The sequence below is a fragment of the Maniola hyperantus genome, chromosome 9, assembly GCF_902806685.2.
Source record: "Maniola hyperantus chromosome 9, iAphHyp1.2, whole genome shotgun sequence".
NCBI classification, from domain to species: domain Eukaryota; kingdom Metazoa; phylum Arthropoda; class Insecta; order Lepidoptera; family Nymphalidae; genus Maniola; species Maniola hyperantus.
In genome coordinates this window covers 2,329,948-2,350,200 of record NC_048544.1, presented here as the reverse complement: position 1 = coordinate 2,350,200, position 20,253 = coordinate 2,329,948, and the positions used below count along the sequence as shown (strand labels likewise).

The 20,253-nt window shown below is 39.5% G+C and overlaps 1 protein-coding gene across 1 annotated transcript in view; it reads right to left on the bottom strand.

The window, feature by feature from the left end:
• Positions 1–20,253, bottom strand: part of LOC117985106 (P protein-like) — a 36,192-nt gene that overhangs the window by 3,266 nt on the left and 12,673 nt on the right. The window contains exons 3-18 of the mRNA XM_069501029.1: positions 15,371–15,474; positions 13,878–14,016; positions 13,150–13,216; positions 12,387–12,522; positions 10,962–11,101; positions 8,382–8,550; positions 7,051–7,199; positions 6,605–6,808; positions 5,689–5,804; positions 5,087–5,225; positions 4,468–4,603; positions 3,878–3,975; positions 3,112–3,213; positions 1,479–1,572; positions 1,107–1,249; positions 324–434 (exon numbers count right to left, since the gene is read on the bottom strand). Coding sequence (XP_069357130.1) covers positions 324–434; positions 1,107–1,249; positions 1,479–1,572; positions 3,112–3,213; positions 3,878–3,975; positions 4,468–4,603; positions 5,087–5,225; positions 5,689–5,804; positions 6,605–6,808; positions 7,051–7,199; positions 8,382–8,550; positions 10,962–11,101; positions 12,387–12,522; positions 13,150–13,216; positions 13,878–14,016; positions 15,371–15,474 — 2,047 coding nt within the window. The remainder of the gene's footprint in view (positions 1–323; positions 435–1,106; positions 1,250–1,478; positions 1,573–3,111; positions 3,214–3,877; positions 3,976–4,467; positions 4,604–5,086; positions 5,226–5,688; positions 5,805–6,604; positions 6,809–7,050; positions 7,200–8,381; positions 8,551–10,961; positions 11,102–12,386; positions 12,523–13,149; positions 13,217–13,877; positions 14,017–15,370; positions 15,475–20,253) is intronic.

Genomic DNA, 20,253 nt, shown 5'->3' with positions numbered 1-20,253 from the left:
TTCAAAGCCCTCTCTGAAGGTTTTGAGTTCTACTGCTGGTAGGAGCTGCTCAGATTTTTTTATACAATGACAAGTTAACCATTGACCGCAATCTTTCCGGTAACGATTATGTCTTTAACGGTGTACCACGGTGTACCATCGACCTTTAGAAATAGATAGCGGTTTTGTATAGCATTGTCTCTGTCGATGAGACCGACAAAACGTCACATAGGCCTTTCCTATTGCAGTAGTTTTTATAAGCGGGAGGTCACCAGTCAAATCCATATGTTGCCTTTAAACTAAAAAACTTAAAAAATCTAAAATTAGTTATTCATGTCACTTACCCACAATATAAGCATAATGGCAACTGTCAGTCTGGACTCTTCACCAACTTTCAGTATGAGGGATTCAGTCAAGCTCCCGATCCAAGCTATAAGCCCCAGCTTGGATAGAACCTGAAAAGAGAAAATCATTACCCATATTATAAATGCGGAAGTTCCTATGTTTGTTTGTTTGTTTGTCTTAAATCACGTCGCAACAGAGAGCAACGGATCGATATTGTGATTTTTTGCATTGATATAGTTTAAGACCTGGAAATTGACATAGGCTTCTTTTTATCCCGGAAAGTCAGAGTTCCCACAGGATTTTTACTACTTATTACTTATACATTTCAATTTTTTTCGTGATTTAACCACAATTTCACGGTTTTGGAATTTTACCTTAACTTGTGCTATAAGACTTACCTACAGCAAATTTCATGATTCTAGGTCAACGGGAAGTACCCTGTAGGTTTTCTTAACAGACACGACAGACGGACAGATGGATAGAGGGACAGGCAGACAGACGGACAGACGGACAGATGGGCAGACAGACAGACAAAGAAGTGATCCTAGAAGGGTTACTTTTGATGTACGGAACCCTAAAAAAAGGATTAAGCAGATGATCTTTTATTTATTTATTTATTTTTTCAGATAAAAGCTCGCCCTTGTCTGCAATCTCACCTGGTGGTAAGTGATGATGCAATCTAAGATGGAAGCGGGCTTACCTGGAACGATCATGGCAGTTTTTATTAAACCCATGACCTTTTGGTTTCTACACGGCATCGTACATTCGTACCGGAATCTCACCTCCATCATGACGAATAAAGCAGCAAAGAACAGAAGAGTGGACCATTCCACCCTCGCCAGTATAGGTTCCAGATCTTCTCTCTCTGCTAGAAGGAGAAGTAACAGAGCTCCTAATAGCGCCGTCCAGCCCAGAGATAGCCTTTCTGCAAACATTTGACGAATTTTTCGAACGTCATCGTTCCTTATATCTACGCAACTAGATGATGCCCGCGACTTCATCCGCGTGGATTTAGACTTTCACGCACACACACGCACGCACACACACATTCGCACGCACGCACTCACACGCACGCACACACACATTCGCACGCACGCACTCACACGCACACACAAACTCACACGCACACACACAAACGTGTAATCTATACTTACGTAATTCAGGTATGGCGTGAAGGAAGAACACAATAACGACGAAAGCTACACATACTGTTGATTTTATGAGTAGCTGTTTGTCCCTGATGCGATACTGTAAACAAAAATGTTCATCTTATATTGCAAGTGCGTAAAGTAGAGCATTATAGTCAGCAGCGCCGAGTCACAATGTTTTTCAACACATTAAAGTAGTAAAAGTTCTTGCAATTCACGAGGGCGAGTGGACTTTACTTGTGGTTAGGTACATCGTATACATGGGCATTGCGTAAGTGTGCGTGCATGTCGGACCAATCAATCGTACCTTACTAAGCATAAGTCAGAAAAGCAGGTAAAATTAAACTTATTTTTGAGTTCAAATCAGAAAGTGTATAGGTACAATAATACCCAATCTGAATAAATTTTTTTTTTTTTTTTAATAACAAGCGTAGGTACACCAAATATTTAAATTATTTTTTCTCGCCAAACTGGTGAGCCAGTTTGTTGGCGAGCTGGCTCTCCTTAAAAAAACTAGAATCTACGTATTAAATTGTACTTATGTATGTAAACTTATATTCTAACTTATAAACTTATACTCAGATTAAGGATTGATCGCTGCAGCGAATTGAACGCTTTAGAGATCAATCCTCAATCTGAGGTAACAAACAAAATAAACTAAAATAAAAAACAAATAATAATAATAAATTAAACAGTAAGGGGGTCCCTAAGGAAGTGTTCCTTTAACTTTTTCTTAAGCACCCCCTCACTGACCTTATTCTCTTCCCTTAACCACTCTATGCCGTTGTAAATTTTAGGTACCAAATATTATTCACTTAACCTTTCACCGTAGTAGTTACAGACTTTGGGTAACATGAATCTTGTCTTCCTATTACTTCTAGCGTTATCCCTAAGCTTCGTGGGGTTTTTAATTTTTTTTTGAAAAATAATGTTCTCTAGCTATTAGGTAATCTACTTTACTATGTACAGGCAATATTTTTAGTTCTTTAAAAACACATTCATAGTTCCCTTTATACTTTTTTTTCTCTTTTTTTCCTAGAATGTGTTTTAAAAGTCTAATTTGTAATTTTTTAATTTCGTTTAGTTAGGTACTAAAAGTTTTTCCATAAATACTAAGGCCATACTTAGTTGATTTGAGCTTGAGTTTGAGTTAATCACAAGCATAGGTAGTCATATTTTGTATGGGATCACGTATTCAGAGAGCCATATTATATTAAATTCTCTCTGTGGATAGAGTACATTGTACTGGTAGCTAAATCGTTTAGGGGTACAGTTCTTGCAATTCACGAAGGCGAGTGGACTTTACTTGTAGTACGTCGGACACGCGGGCATTACGTAAGTGTGCGTGTATGTTGGACCAATCAGTCGCGAGCAAGCGCTCACAAACGCACACATTTAGTGTACCTTACTAAAAGCATAAGTCAGATTTGAAACTATTTTTTGAGTTCAATTATTTATGTTTGAGTTAATCACAAGCATAGTAATTTGTTTGGGACCACGTATTCAGAGAGCCATATTATATTAACTTCTCTCTATGGGTACAATTGGTATTTGAGGGTATTGGAGGGTACAATTGGTTTCTACGCGGCATCGTATAGGTAGCTAAATCGTTTAGGGGTACGTCTTTGCTGAAACTTACTTTTTGTTTCATCTGTGCCAGGGTGGAGCAGAAGTTGGGGTCTGCCTTCGCTTTGCCGCTGTTGTTCTCGCGCTTGAGCAGAATTGTCTGAAGTCGCTGCACCTGAAACAGACGCACCTGCTTTTTATCTTACACTCACTATTTTTTCAAAAATTAATAGAAAAAAATCTAAGATATTTTAAACGTTTTCTTTTCCTTTTTGTAGTAGCTAGGTATCCTTTTTGCACGTTGAAAGATCAGCTTTCGTGAATGCTTAGCACAAAAAAATGGAGTATAGGTTATTATAATCAAATCATATATCTGAGTTTGTTGTGGGCTCTTCTCAGACCTGGGCGCGTTTGGAACCCTCGTAGCTTTAGTTTTAATTTCGCGTAAAAATTATAACCACTATACCATGCAACAACTGACCATCAAAAAGTGTAATTTATTAAATCCTTTTTCTATATATAAAAATGAATCACTAAATGTGTTGCTCATCGCAAATTTCGAGAACAACTGAACCGATTTCGCTAATTCTTTTTTCATAATATTCCTTGAAGTACGGGGATGGTTCTTACGGAGAGAAAAATTAAAAAAAAATCCTGAAAAAGAATCGACTGTTAGGCGGTACGAAGTTCGCCGGGGCAGCGTGTTTTGAATAAAACATTTGACTTTGACTTTACTTAAATCACGCGAGAAAATGTTTTTTTTTGCCATCAACTAAGAAACTATCTGTGAGGTATGCCAAAAATTTAAACTTTTATAAATTGGTTCTTTAATTTCTTACTTTTTTCTCTAGAGTGCGTCGGACGATGTCCTCATCTCTGGAGTAAGACGACAGGGATGCTGCGGCTCTCTTCCACACTCCTATTTCTTGACGCATCTCTGTTAACATATTTTGTATCAGGAAAAATATTTTGTTTCATTTTTCACCTTTTTGAAATTTGTAGAGGCAATAGCGTAGTAGTTTTTTTTTTTTGATATTTCAAAGCTATCTGCAATCAGTCATTCGATGGACTTTTATCAGATTTTTATGAGTGCATTCAGGGTTGGGAGAAGGTGACTCCGTCGAGAAACTCTTATCATAATGCTTTCGCTGGCGTAGCGTAGTAGATAATTCTTAAAATTTTTGACACCGGCGCGGTGATTACGCATCTCGCGACAGGCTTGCTACAGGCGTAAATCTCGCGATCATTGCTGTCAAAACAGCGGCTAGAGAGAGACATCAATAGCCACAAAGAATATTAAGAAGAAGAAGAAGAAGAGAGACAGAAAATTAACTGTCGCATTGCACTGCTGTCGCGTTGCTGTCGCTACTGCAACGTTTTACGTGATCACCCCGCGGTATTAGCCATTATGTATAGCAAAAAGTCTTACCTACTATGTCTGTGGGCACGCTATGTCGAAGCGTGTTCATGTCTCGGAACATGAACCGTAGCTGGAAATATGTCTGCACGCAGACCAGCAGGATTCCGAGGCCCATATGCAGCGTGAACGATGTGAAGTTTATGTTCTAAAAAAAATATGTTAAACTTTACTGAAATACTCATTAAACTGTGATAGCCTAGTGTTTAGGACGTCTGCCTCCTAATCTTAGGCCGGGAGTTCGATCACGGGCACGCACCTGAAACTTTTCGGAGCTATGTGCGTTTTAAGTAAAAGTAAACTGTGAAGGAAAACATCATGAGGAAACTTGCATATGCCTGAGAATTATCCATAATGTTCTCAAAGGTGTGTGAAGTCTGCCAATCTGCACTTGGCCAGCGTGGTAGATTATGGCCAAAACCCTTTTCATTCTGGGAGGAGACCCGTGCTCTGTAATGAGCCAGCGATAAGTTGACCATGATGATCATTGGGATGACTTGGGGCGGAGGGTGCCTCTAGGACTAGAACGGTAGAACGCCAATAAGAAAGGATTTAGAGAAATTAAGGGGATCCTTAAAAAACCTAAATCAACGCGAACGAACTTGCGGGAAATAAATATTGAAAAACTTACCGCTTTCAAAACAGACGGATGACTTGCAATTATAACATTGGGTGGGTCTCCCACGGGGGTGGCAGCGCCGCCCACATTACTGAATATCACCATCGACATCAAGACCGGTATAGGATTCAGTTGCATTACTTCACACAACCTAAAAAAATACCAAAATTTGTTGTTAGTAAAATCCAAACCCGTACCCAAAACTATATTATTTCCATCCATCCATAAATTCTAAGCAAACGCTAACTATATTATACTTATCATCATTCATCTGCAAACGATACTGTGTCTTTATTATCCTCCCTAAAGTCAGGAAGGTCATTCATGTAAATGAGGAACAAAAAGAGTCCTAAAATGCATCCCTGTAGGAAGGGACCCCTATTATTACAACTGATCTGGAAAACCGTTTTCCATTCACGTCCACCTTTTATATTCTATCATTTAAGTTAGAATTCATTAACTCCAATGCAACTCCTACATCTACAATACTTGGTGTACTTTTTGACTAATATTTCATTTTTAACACAATCGAAAGCCTCAGTTAAATCACAGAAAATATTGACCGTCTTAAATATTTAATAGATTGTTCTTATTTAAAAAATCTTTCATCTTACCGTATAGTGACCGGCGTCATGAGTAGCACAGTGGTGACATTATCCAGGAACGTGGAGAAGATTGCCGTGAAGAAGCACAGGCAGTTGATCAGAGGCCACGTCTGGCCACCCGTTACCTTCAACAAAGAATTGAATTGTTACTGCATGGATTATTGGATTTCAGGCGCTGATTATGTTCTTTCTACAATTTATATTCTTTGGTCTACATTATGAAGAAAGGCTGTTATTTAAAGTAGATGAATTGGAGAATGAAGATGTAATCAGTGCTCAGAATGTGTGCATTTGAACTTGTCTTTGGTAAGAACTAAAAATTAAAGAAATTGAGTGAAAAAATTTATTCAAGAGACTTGGAGCGTGGCCGATTGTTTCCATGCAACTTTGTCACTATAAACTCAAACTCAAAACTCAAACTATTTATTCAGAATAGGTAAAATTTTACGCTTACTGATGGTCAAAATTGTTAATTTGTAAGATGATATAGCGGTGATAATTTATACGTACTTAAAGCTACGAGGGTTCCAAACGCACCCAGGTCTGAGAAGAGCCCACAACAAACTCAGCCGATTATTCTTTTTATTATCACCACTTAAACTTATTAGAACTAACACAAAGCTGTTAAGCAACTCATTCCCAAGCTTTCTTATCATTCAAATAATCCTTTACATTGTAATAGGATTTTCCAATTAGTTTACGTTTTATGAAATCTCCAATATGTCTTCTGGAAGCTTATTATAAAAACGTATGGAATTACGAACAAATGAAAATAGAAAAATTCAAATACAAATTTCTTCATTGCGAATATAGGTAAAAAGTGGAGATGTTATTCCAAAACAAGATGGTTCAGCCAAATTCTGCCTATTTATAGCATACAATATGTTATGAATTATATTAATTGATTACTTGAAAAGTATCTAACCTCAAAAGCAACAACAGCCAGGTAGTCGAACAGGCCAGTTTCAGCCAGTATAGCCACGAGGATCATCATGCTGAACAGCAGCAGCAGCGTCTCCATGTCCAGCCAGGACACCAGCTCTGGTAGCGAGGGTCGTGCGCCGCTTAGTGCCAGTACTGCTACTCCAAGGGATGATGACAATAGAGCCGCGAGGGTTCTGTTTACAATCTGTAAGTAAAAAAATTAAGGCTATTTTGATTTAGGTTTTAAAAATCCCGTGGGAACTCTTTGATTTTCCGGGAAAAAATTAGCCTGTGTCACTCTCCAGGTCTTAAACTATAGCCATGCAAAATCACGTCAATCCCTTGCTCTGTTGCGATTTGATTGAAGGACAAACCAACAAACCAGCAAATCAACAAACCAAAAAACCAACACACAAATACACTTTCGCATTTATTAAAAGGACTAACCTCAAAAATGATCAAGATATAGAGAGTGCAGAGCAGTATGGTCGCGTAGATGATGCCGTCCTCTCTGGACAGCGGGTCCAGTTGGTAGCTCACCGTCAGGGGCACGGTTTTGTTGCTGCTGGTGCTCATGCGGAGGTACACGCTGGTTCCTGTAATGAGAGGTCACATTCATCATCAGTACCGTTTTTACCAAAAGGGATCACGGGCCCGTGTCCAGTGCCCCCATCGTCAAGGTAAGGGGCCCCGAAAGGCCGAACTATTCGCCTACACTTTACTTTTTTTCTATTTTAGGCACATCTAACCCGAAAAAAGTTTTAAGAGTAAATTAGCGAATTGTAATTTTAAATTATATTTAGCGAAAAAAATTTATTAAAGAAAATTGTCATTCACTTTTTACTTTCCAACAGGACTCCAAATTCTTGTGTGCCCAAGGGCCCCGGCATGGCCTAAGACGGCCCTGTTCATCAGCATGATCAACCCATCGTCAGCCAACTATTGAGAACGAGTCTCCCCTCATAATCATACGGGCTTAGGCCATTGTCTGTCACAGTGCGGGTTGACAGACTTCACACACCTTTGCGAACATTACGGAGATCTCTTAGGCATGCAGGTTTCGTCACCATGTTTTCCTTCACCATTAAAGCAAGTGATGTTTAATTGCACAAAACATACATAACTCTGAAAAGTCCCGGGATCGAACATACAACCATTCGAATAGAAGGCAGACGTCTTTAACCACGAGGCTATCACGACTCTTAGTTAACAATACACTTCAGAAAACTTTACATTCTTTAGGTCTGGAAATTTAGGGAAAAATTTAGGTCTTGGAATTCTTCAGAATGTCCTTCCGATTCTGAACTTGTAAGTTTGAAGAATAGTGAGACCTTTGGCAACTAGGGGCCTTGGCCTTGTTTTCAGTCCCATTATAAGGATTTGGCCAATATGAATGCGTTGGGCAGGCTGGTTAGTCAGGTCAGGAATGAGGAGAACCGTAGGAGAACCGTAGGAGAACCGTAGGAGAACCGTAGGAGAACCATAGGAGAACCAGAGTAACCGACATAGCTCAGCGGATTGCGAAGCTGAAGTGGCAATGGAATGGTTCAAAAAAGCTATACTAAAACGTTGGGGGTTCCTAGGTGCTGGAATGGCAACCTCGCACCTGAACTCTTGATCAACAGACGTAATCAAACGAGTTGCAAGGAGCCACTGGATTCAGGCGGCGCAAGATCGCAAAGTGTGGAAGTCCTTACAAGAGACCTATGCCCAGCAGAAAACACGGTTGACGATGATGAAGCACCCAAAGATATAAATAAAAATATTTATAAGCATACCATTATTGACACTAGAAGAGATGTTGTAAGCGTTTTCTACAGTTGTATTTAGTCTTTCTTTTATAGGCTGCTTGATTTTCTCCAGGATTAGGGTTTGTGTTTGCGACGCACTGGGGGAAAAATTGATGACGTCATCCGGCTGAAGATGTATCATCCATAACGTGGAATCCTGAAAGTAACGGATGACTCAATAAATGAAATTAAATAAACTATCGCTTATTTCACGTAATTTATGAGATTCGTACTCATTTGATTGATGAACGTACTCATTATTTACATAGAAACTGAATTTATTTAAAGCACTATCTAGCTATTGCTTGGATTCAGGAACGCACTGAACTATAACGGCAGTTGGTAGTTGATAGTTTGTGATTCCGTGGCGTCACCCGGTTCAGGGTCCTGGCTGAAAATCAGCGCTGTAGGTATGTTCTTGTAAGGCATGTAGCATAACGCTGAGTTGGGACCGTTTTTCGGGTTGTGCCACACATGACAGGTTGTTCCAGCGCTTCTTTTGCTTGAAGCATTCAGGTGGAAGAAGCGCCGGAATAACCAGCTCTTAGTTATAAGATGTAATGTGTGGCAAAGTTTGGAAAATAAACGTCTTTTCTTTCTTTCTTTCTTTTGTTTCTTATGATAATTATTGTGTAAAGACTACCACCGTATGAGGTACGAACTATAGATGAGGTCACGGCCGTAGCCTCCCACTAGATAATGATGATGCAAGTGAAACTAGACCTACCTACTGAAGGCAAAGTAACAGGCGAATACTAGCATCACATAAAACGGTAATGGGAGCATTAAACATCGATGCTAACGTCAACATAGCACAATGGTGCTTACAAACATACAGATGACAAATATTTACGTTTGTATTGGCATTCAAGATGCTTTTTCCGTTTCCCCGTTTTCGGTTGAATGTGGGAGTAAAAAACAATCGACTGTGTTATAATCTCACGCGCCATTTTAACTTTGTCAAACTAGATGATGCCTGCGACTTCGTCCGCGTGGATTTAGGTTTTTAAAAATCCTATGGGAACTCTTCAATTTTCCTGGATTTCCTGGAAAAAGTAGAATAGATAATATGTCCTTCCCCGGGATGCAAGCTATCTCTGTACCGAATTTCGTCAAAATCGGTATAACAGTAGGTAGGTACCTAAATATGTGGTCGTGACTCGTGATTGCGCTTTCTTTAGACAGTCCGACTATTATAATATTTTAACCCATTGGTAAGTTAATACTCGTGTATAATATTACATAGTAGCTATTGTATAGCATAAATGAAGCAATGCTCACGATGCTAAACAAACACAATGTATAACAAGCGGATCATTGTAAGCACGAATGTGATAAATATTTATGAGATATGTTCCTTTTGCCGTTACGTTCTTGCTACCTAACTGTTCTTAGAAGCATAGATTTTGCTTCGTTCAGCAATACGGTATTTGACAACTAGTCAAATCAGTAACTTTTTATCAAACGTCAAAACTTAGTATACGATATTCTATGAAATACTCGAAATACTGAAATGTGACGTCACATCAAAGTGACATACTTTGTTTAGTTTAATAGATACCATACACTGATCGGGTTGAAATTGGGCATGCATGATTAGGGGTATCATTTCCGATGCGTCTTCCTCTTCGTCATCGCAGATGCTTACGTTGGGAGGCGCTTGAAATATATTATCAATACTTATAATAAAACTGTAATTAAAAATACGTTTGTAAATCGCGCGTAGTATGTACACCAGACTCCCGAATCGCACACGCATATAACGCACGGCGTTAGCGCCAGTTGAGATCCTTGGTTGCGTTTTGTTTACGCGAGTCACGTATCAAAGGACATGAGGCGGCATGAATGCCCCCGCTTTGCAAGCTTCTAGATGCAACATGCGGAAACGAATCGCGGCGAATTCGCCCCTTCTGGACAAAAGTATGAAGCCTAGTTCATACTAAAACAATTGCGAATTAAGAACTTTGTTTATTTATTAAATCCGATGTTGTAATAGATAAAATAGATATTATTACAAGTTAGACATTAAAATAATATTTGCAATGATAACGTGTGTAAGTAAGCAAAGGATTACTTTAGTGAAGATACCAGATGCTCTCATCGCGATTCTGCGATAAAAGTGTAAACGAATGGACTAAGGCCACATGAGTAGATAGAGACCGATATAAAGCGTACAGTAAGCGGCCGAAAGTAATGTACATCGACCTTTAGAATGAGATTTTGTAGAGTGTTGTCCCTGTCGTTGAGACCGACAAAACGTCATATGGGTATGAGTGACAGAGACAACGCTCTACAAAGCAGACATATGTATTTCTAAAGGTCGATGTACATTACGTTCGGCCGCGTACGGTGAGTAGGTACTTTTTTTATTTTTTTTATTTATTTATTTAGATACAAGTTAGCCCTTGACTGCAATCTCACCTGGTGGTAAGTGATGATGCAGTCTAAGATGATAGCGGGCTAACCTGGAAGGGGTATGGCAGTTTTTATTAAACCCATACCTATACCCCTTTGACTTCGTTCAGTTAAATAAAACGAGACAGATTTACCTATACCAGTGATATATACCTGGGCATATTCGCCTTCCTCTGAAGACCTGTGCAGCCATAAGTGCAGTAAAGTTGTATCATTGTTCTTCGAATCTGCAAATGGTCCAGACAATGTGACGGAGACCGTGAAATCTTCTTGGGTTGATTTTAGGAGATATTCTGAAACAAAAGTAGGAATTATCACCCCATTTGAGCTTTTGAGGGTCATAAAGTCTTGGGGTGGGCCAATAAATACTGCTCGGTTTTTCTGTCGAGCGAAGGAGCGCGCCGCAGAGGCCTTTTCCTGTCACGCAGAAATTTCTCTAGTGCCTGGAGCCTAGTCTTTTATGCTCCTATGCTCTCCTGGTACTTTATTCTTGTAAGCTTCAGTTGCTACCACGCCAAAAAATTCTTGAACTTGCGCAGTGGGTGATCGGTCTACAAATTCGAAGTATTGTTAAAAGTCCTCTTACCTTATACCTGCGCAGTGGGTGATTTATTGATGTATGCAATATGCATGGCTAGAGAAATACTTAATGACCAGTAGAGGAGAGTGAGTTGACACACAGGTCGCGGTCGCGTATTACTGTTTCATATCCTCGCAATCGAACCGAAAAAAAGTGTTTAACTCGGGATGAGCGAGTGATGTATGAAATGGCACGTTTTAGACCCTTGTTCAATAATCTATTATCACCGGTCTCACTTGGTCACGTGACCCGAGCCCGGCCTGTTAGAAGTAAGGGGTGCACAATGAACTAACCTTGAACCTCTCCAACACTGACAGCAGTGTGCAGCACCACGTCATTCTTCTCATTGCTCAGGAGCAGGGATATGGTGAGCAGCGCCCAGCACGCCACCAGGGCCGACAGCTTCAACACTCGGAGGGTTCTGTCACACTAACCTTGAACCTCTCCAACACTGACAGCAGTGTGCAGCACCACGTCATTCTTCTCATTGCTCAGGAGCAGGGATATGGTGAGCAGCACCCAGCACGCCACCAGGGCCGACAGCTTCAACACTCGGAGGGTTCTGTCACACTAACCTTGAACCTCTCCAACACTGACAGCAGTGTGCAGCACCACGTCATTCTTCTCATTGCTCAGGAGCAGGGATATGGTGAGCAGCACCCAGCACGCCACCAGGGCCGACAGCTTCAACACTCGGAGGGTTCTGTCACACTAACCTTGAACCTCTCCAACACTGACAGCAGTGTGCAGCACCACGTCATTCTTCTCATTGCTCAGGAGCAGGGATATGGTGAGCAGCGCCCAGCACGCTACCAGGGCCGACAGCTTCAACACTCGGAGGGTTCTGTCACACTAACCTTGAACCTCTCCAACACTGACAGCAGTGTGCAGCACCACGTCATTCTTCTCATTGTTCAGGAGCAGGGATATGGTGAGCAGCGCCCAGCACGCCACCAGGGCCAACAGCTTCAACACTCGGAGGGTTCTGTCACACTAACCTTGAACCTCTCCAACACTGACAGCAGTGTGCAGCACCACGTCATTCTTCTCATTGTTCAGGAGCAGGGATATGGTGAGCAGCGCCCAGCACGCCACCAGGGCCGACAGCTTCAACACTCGGAGGGTTCTGTCACACTAAATAACAATAGATATTTATATTGCAATAGTGCGCTAAGTTGAAAACAATACCCGAGCCGCAGGCGAGGTTTATAATAGCGCCGAGAGTTTCATTTACAATCCTCACATAATATTAATGTGTGTGTGTATACTTTTTAAAGTATGCGATCACCAGTTTTAATACTACCATAGTAAATATAGGGTTTTATAGTAATACTAGCGACAGCTGTCAGCTTCGCACCCTTTGGTACTTATTTAGAAAATACAGGCATACATTATAAAGGGAACTGCGAAATTTCAGCTTTCTAGATCCTGGGATCTAGAAAGCTGAAATTGTTGGTTTGGGCTGGGCGTTGACGAGACAGTCAATGAGTGTGCTGTTACATATTATTAGATGATGGTATAGAAAGTTTATTACCAGATTTTAACATTTGCTAACTTACACGGTACTTCAAAATCACTCTATACAAGATGGCAGCTTCAAAACAGTTATTCTAATTGGCGCTCATTGACAATGGGATATTTAAAATCCTCGTCTGTGGCTCGGCTTTGAAACTTGGCTATAATTTTGAACTTTGCGCGCTTGTAAACATAAATAGGTAACTATAATGCACGTTTATAGCTGTTATGATGTAACCAACTAACCTTTTTTTTTCGTGCGGAAGGAGGGATTTTCTTTTCATCATCATCAGGCACTTTTTGTTCTATTAACCTGTAGTAAGGAGAAATAAAATTCGTTTATTTTAATAAATATAGACTTCATTCGATGCGTAAGTAAAAGCGGCTAAATAAATAAATTCCTAAAAAAACTGTTAAGTTATTGACTGACAGACAGATAGACACATAAACATGTGAAAATAGTAAATAACTTCAGTTTTGGTGGATATAATGTAGATTTTAGATGGAAAAGAATTTTTTCTGAAAATTCCCTTTTATATATGTAAAAATTCGATTCCCCTTCGTGTAGATAGACTGTAAGTCTGTCTGCACGAAGGGAAATCGAATGGAATTAAATTGGATTGAAAATCATACAGTTCCTGTGTTTCCGGGATAAAAAGTATCTCTAGGTAATAAAGGTATGCTAAAAATCAAGTCTATTGGTTGCTTAGTTAGGGCGTGAAGAAAGAACAAACAAACATACTTCGCGCTCTTCTTACTAATGTAATATAAGAAGAACAGGCAAAGTTTGACAGTTTTAAATTTAATTTAGAGCCGTCGAACCTCGTGACTTTAGATGCCAGTTTTTTGTGGCGTGCACTAATATTTAGTCTTTAGATGTTAATCATGTTCCGTCCTTTTTTAGCAATGTTAAAAAGAAAAGGATGCAGATACTCTTTAGAGAAAAACAACAGAATCTATCTAAAAAATCTCACCTATTATCAATTTCTTTGTTGTTAGTATTTCTATCGGTGGATCCGTTATCATCGATCACTGGGTCGGATGATTTCTTGTTAAATATATTTCTGTCCCCTTCTTGTGTGATAGGTGTGACCGGTGTAGACTCCAATTTACCTGAATAAAAAATATACTGATAACACTTTTTTATTCGATGTTAGCCTTTGAATGCGACCTCACCTGTTCTTAGATGAAAGGGAGCTAACTTGAAGAGAGTAAAGCAGTTTTTTTAAAACCCAAATCTACTCCTAATCGGTTTCTTATGAGGTATCGTTCCGAAACGATAAATAGCGTGGTTAGCCTCGAACAAAGCCTCACACCAGACCAGACCAGAGACACTTTAGAAATTATGAATGGGCTGATAATGGAACTCAGCGTCAAGCCAGTAGGGTGTTGGATAGACGGCGTTTAGAATAGAATAGAATAGAATAGAATAACGTTTTTTCGAGGTATATAGGTGGTACATGGTGTAGGCAATATCGTCCTGTACAGCAGTGCAACACCTCGAACAGGTAGGCCACTCAGCTTGTGTTGAGACGTCGGGCCCCTCAGACACAAACCTCTAGAGCAAATATCTGACCGTACCAGACGCCCCAACGCTGATTTTCAGTGACCGCCTTTTAAATATTACCTAAACGTCAGTGGCATAGAATATAATATAAAGTTGGCGAGTAAATGGATAAATAAAATGAAATAAAGTGTTTAAAGTTTTTAAATTTAAAGTGATTTAGGACATAAAAGAAGAAATAAGAAATAATACATTGAAATAGATGTTGTAAATTGTAAGAATAGGAAAATTGTACGATAGTGTGTAAACAACTTTAGTTATGCCGATGATATGGTGTTGCTGGGTCCCACGGCTGGTTGATCAGCTACTACAAACCTGCCAAAAAATAAAACTGTAGTAAGTACGGAACCCTCGGTGCGCGACTCTGAATCGCACTTGGGCGGCTTTTTAGGGTTCCGTAGCCAAATTGCAAAAACGGAACCCTTATACATTCGTCTGTCTGTATGAATGTCTTTCATATTTTTTTTTTAGTTTTATCATTCTCTTATTTTAGAAGTTACAGGAGACACACACACACACATTTTACCACTTTAGAAGTGTCTCTCGCGCAAACTATTCAGTTTAGAAAAAAATGATTTTAGAAACCTTAATATCATTTTTGAAGACCTATCCATAGATACCCCACACGTATGGGTTTGATGCAAAAAAAATTGAGTTTCAGTTCTAAGTATGAAGAACCCCAAATTTTATTGTTTTTTCTCTATTTTTGTGTAAAAATCTTAATGCGGTTCACAGAATACATCTACTTTACCAAGTTTCAACAGTTTAGTTCTTATAGTTTCGGAAAAAAGTGGCTGTGACATACGGACGGATAGACAGACAGACAGATATGACGAATCTATAAGGGTTTCGTTTTCAGCCATTTGGCTACGGAACCCTAAAAAGGTCGCTAAGTTAGCTTACCATGGTGTTGTTCGTAGAGCTGCTTGAAGGGCGCGAGTGCCGGGTCGTACTTGATGGCGTCCGGCAGGTCCACCCACACCTCCAGGCTGCCGGGCGTCAGGTCGCTGCAGGACACCATAGAATATACACTGTTCCTCCCACTGTCCTTCTTACGGAACCGACCCATTTTGCGGAATAGACTCGTCATTTTGTCACTACTGTTTCAGTCACATTTTATTAACACAAGTTTTGTATTTTTTATGCACTTAGCTAAAGGGAGACTTTAATAAAAGTATGTGGGAGTTAGTCATATGTACTTTACCAGTAACTGATGCTATAAATTTAAACACTAGCTGATGCCCGCGACTTGCTCTGCGTGGATTTAGGTTTTTAATCCCGTAGGTACTCGGGCATCAGCAGTGGCGTGCACAGGGTTCAAAGCCAGGGTAAGCAGTAGTTAGGAAGGTACCTACTTACATTGAGCATTAAGCTATTTCAACTAGGGTAACTATTTCTTGGGTAAGCAGTGCTTTTATGCCTCTATGAGCTGCACGCCACTGGGCATCAGCTAGTTTATAATGTTTCATTAGTATGGATGTATGGATAGGTACCTAGAGAACTTGACGAGCATGGAACATTTTGGAGAGGAATATGTTTTATGTTTTTCGTAATAGGAATCAAATTGACTCATCATTGCTAAAGTTATGTAATTGTTTTAGATAAGTAGCCAGTGGGTAGCTATTATAGTTGACGTGGTTTGCCTATGATCACTCACCATTATCTACCGCTCGGAGGCACAGTAACTCGAGCGAGATCATGTTGTTTGTCTGATGTCTGACTGACCTGGGATCTTAGACTATAAAAGGTAAGTTCTTATAAGAGCAAAAATATCCGCATTCCCTCATAATAATGGTTTTTAAGATAAATATACAAGGTGTACTTATATAGAAGTACCTAGTATCTATCTACCTACTTATGTTTTTGCAGTAACTCATTAATGCCTAGGTATCTACTTGTACATTGATTAGATAGTAGGTATTACTCGTAAACCATCGCGTTATCTGTACTGGTAAACCGTAATACGAGATTTATCTTTCTGCATAACACTGCACTGTGCAGCTAGGGTTACAGAATGATTAGAACTTCCTAATTAACTCTACCTGGAAGATCTCATCATAATCAACCCATCGTCGGGCTCACTACAGAGCACGGGTCTCTTCTCAGAGTGAGAATAGTTTTGGACAAAGTCTGGCTGGCCACGTGCGGATCGGTTCACACACCTTTGAGAACATTATGGAGAACTGTCAGCCATGCAGGTTTCCTCACGATGTTTTCGTTCACCGTGGCAACTGAGGCCGACGTCCTAACAGCTAGGCTATCAGAGCTTTGCCTAGCCTAGAAGAACTACGTCTGATCAACTGTCTTGCTTGGTTGCGAAACTTGGGTTGGCATGTAAAGGTGCTCAACAGAGCAAAGGTACCTGCGTACTTTACGCCAAAACACAGGCTGCTTCTCTACATATAAAAGCTCAAGTCCGACCACATAACAGGTATGGAGTATTGCTCTCACCTTTGGACCGGAGTACCCCAGTTAATCGATTGATGATGACTTGTGAATCCAATCAAATTTAAGGTAGTGAGTGGTAGTGGACGTAAGCTCCCTTTGCGTTAAATACTTATTCATTCATAATTCATAATTCTTTATTGCAAAAAAATACACGTGAAGTGGTGTTAAATATTTTTTGGAAGTTTGGCGTGCAATGTTATTAAGTAGGTAGGTACTTAGGTACAATAAATGTCAATAATAATTACTATAAGGAGAAGATTGAATTTATTGAGAAGTAATTTGAAGTGGGTTTCTTAAAACAAAAGTAAAAGCTACAATATTGAGTTCAAAGACCCCGTCCGTGACCAGACTGTTCCAGTTGGAACCGGTTCTAACTGGAAATGCACGAAACCTGTCGTTTACTCAAATTTAAGTCTTAACGTGTTCACAAAAACACTATTATGCCATAAACTTTATTTTACACGTAGTTTCTCTTTAACGTAAACCTAAGAAAGGGTTTTCAGAAATACCAACGCGATTTTCAGTAACCTAAATCCACGTCGCAATATAGCCGACTAGATGATGCTCGCGACTTCGTCCGCGTGGATTTAGGTTTTTTAAAATCCCGTGGGAACTCTTCAATTTTCCGGGATAAAAAGTAGCCTATGTCCTTCCCCGGGATTTAAGCTAACTCTGTACCAAATTTCATCAAAATCGGTTTAGTAACTAGTTTAGCCACAACGGTGATACATGCATAAAACAAACATACATACATCTATCGCCGAAGCCAGGCGGATCAGCTAGTACATAGTACATATACTGCTAAAATCATAACACTTCCTTTTGACTTTGCTGAAGTCGGGCAAACTGACGCCCGGCTACAGTCCGCTCTGGAGGTGTGCGTTGAGCTTTATAACACGTGAAGTGCTAAGTGCTTATTTGTATTGTCAATGTGGAGTGGCATGTCTTTATTGTTAGGGATTTACAACAAAAACATTCTACAGCTATTTATCTACATCTGAACATGGTCTAATTGCCTGTCTGTTCATAATATGAGGAAATAGAACATGAGTGAAGGTCATAGCTCATTAGACCCACCACGCACCCGATCAGCACCACCTTCCACTCATCGTTGTCGACAGGTGGTCCACGGGTGGACATCGTGTCGTTACCAGTGAATCTCGCGTGGTAAACGAGTGAACTTCGCCTATTTATAGCGTTGGCATCGCGTGGTCCACAAATTTTCGATGTCTTTCATCGATTGGCACTAGGTCTACGCGTGAATCACTCGCGGGCAGCGCATGGTCTACTCAGGACCCATGCAATGGCACTCAGCAGACTCATAGTCTGCGCTTGGAAAGCTTGCAAGCGAGGCGATCCGCTGACGCTACGGAGTTGATGAAATGAGCGTATGTCTATAGAAGTCCATATAAAGCATACTCGGTCGGGTGCCGGGTGGCTCTAATGAGCGATGACCTTAAGTACTTTACTTCGTAATAGAATATATTCTAGAGATAATAGTCTACGTTTTTTCTATGAATGAGTAGGCTGTGATGATGGCAGTTAAGATGCCATTTAGGTCCTACTCAGAATAATTGTAGTAGATATACATATAAAAAACTTCTCTTAACTAACTGACTGATATATCAACGTGCAGCCTTAACCACCCAGTAGAAATATTTTTTTTGTGAAGTAGGCATTTACTGAAAAGGGGGATGAAAGTTTTTATGAACATCCGTCATTTTTCAAATCTATGAAAATTGGTAATAATTTTAGGCTGTCGGTTAAAAAAAAGAAAAAAAAACATGTTACAAAATTTTGAAATTTGTACTTGGACTTTCAGTTAAACTTGAAGAAACACTAGTTTCCATCTAGTTTCAGTTTGAGCTTGAGTTTGAGAGCAGTTTGAGTTGTGATACCTTAGCAAGGTACCACAGCTCAAACCATCTGGAAAGACATCTTTTTTATAACGTAGACCCCCGGTAAGGCAGGATTTTTATAAATTTCACTTATAATAAACTATTATAATATATAATATCTGTCCCTAACTCATTCACGACTAAACACATCAGTAAAGCCGGGACAGATATTATATCAGAAATCACTCACGATAGTTTAAACGTTAAAATAAACTATTAAGTTATTTGTTAAATATGATACGGCTTCAAATACTCAGGTAAATTTATAGCCCACCATGACGATGAGGTGGGCAGGATCATGAGCACCCAATTAGAAACTTCCGTGCGATGTTAATATCAATTTATTTTGCTACTCTTTGTGTAAAATTATTACGTCACTTTGTTTGTATAAAAGTAAAACTATAATGTTTTGCTAAGTATAGTTTCGCTCAATTGCTGGATTAAGCCCCGTAGGCGCACAAAAAAATGTAAAAATAATAATTGTACCTCTAGGCATAGAATATATGTATAATAGTAGTTACCTCTAGGTCTCAGTGAAAATCAATATGTGGTTTTTAGGGTTCTATACCTCAAAAGGACAAAAGTTAAAAATTCTGTACCTCAAAAGGACAAAGTTATAAATACCTACCCATGTTTTTGGCAATAGGTAACGTGCAAAAGATAATTTTTGGATTGTTTTGGATACTTTTAAGAAAAAGGACGGCAAATAAACTTATAATAAGTAAGATACCTATATAAGCCATGGTATGGTATAGGTACGGTAAGCTGCAGAAAATATTGTACATCCTTACCTTTATAAAGAGATAGCGGTTTTGTAAAGCGTTGTCTCTGTCGTTGAGACCGACAAAAATGTCACATCACATAGGTATATAGAGTGACAGAGACAACGCTCTACAAGCCGAAGTCTCATTCTAAAGATCGATATACAATATTACTTACCGGCTACTGTATGGTTCTAGGTCTTGGACGATCTAACCTATGGACTTGTAACGCGCCTAATATTACGAATAAAAATTTCTGTCACTTTTGGTGCGGGACGAGGAAACACTACATAGACAACTTGACACACTCACTCAACAAAGTTTTGTGTCATTATTAACACACACATATCTAAATCTTCAACACTACTACATTTTACGCACACTAATAAGTTATATACATCAACATACAAAGACATTACGAGTGTAAGACAGTCAAATTGATTTGCGATGCTACCGTATCGATATTTTAAAATATATCGATAGTTTTTCAGAAACAAAAGTAGAAGTAAGAATTTATTACTCGTATTTAATTACTTAAAACCAGTGTTTGGTCAGCGTAGCGTATTCTTGCATACATTCACCTCACTTAATAGGTAATTATCCCAAAAACTAATAATGCAACGTAAAAATAAGAAAAATATTTATTTAAAAAATATGCACATACTTTTTTACTTATTTT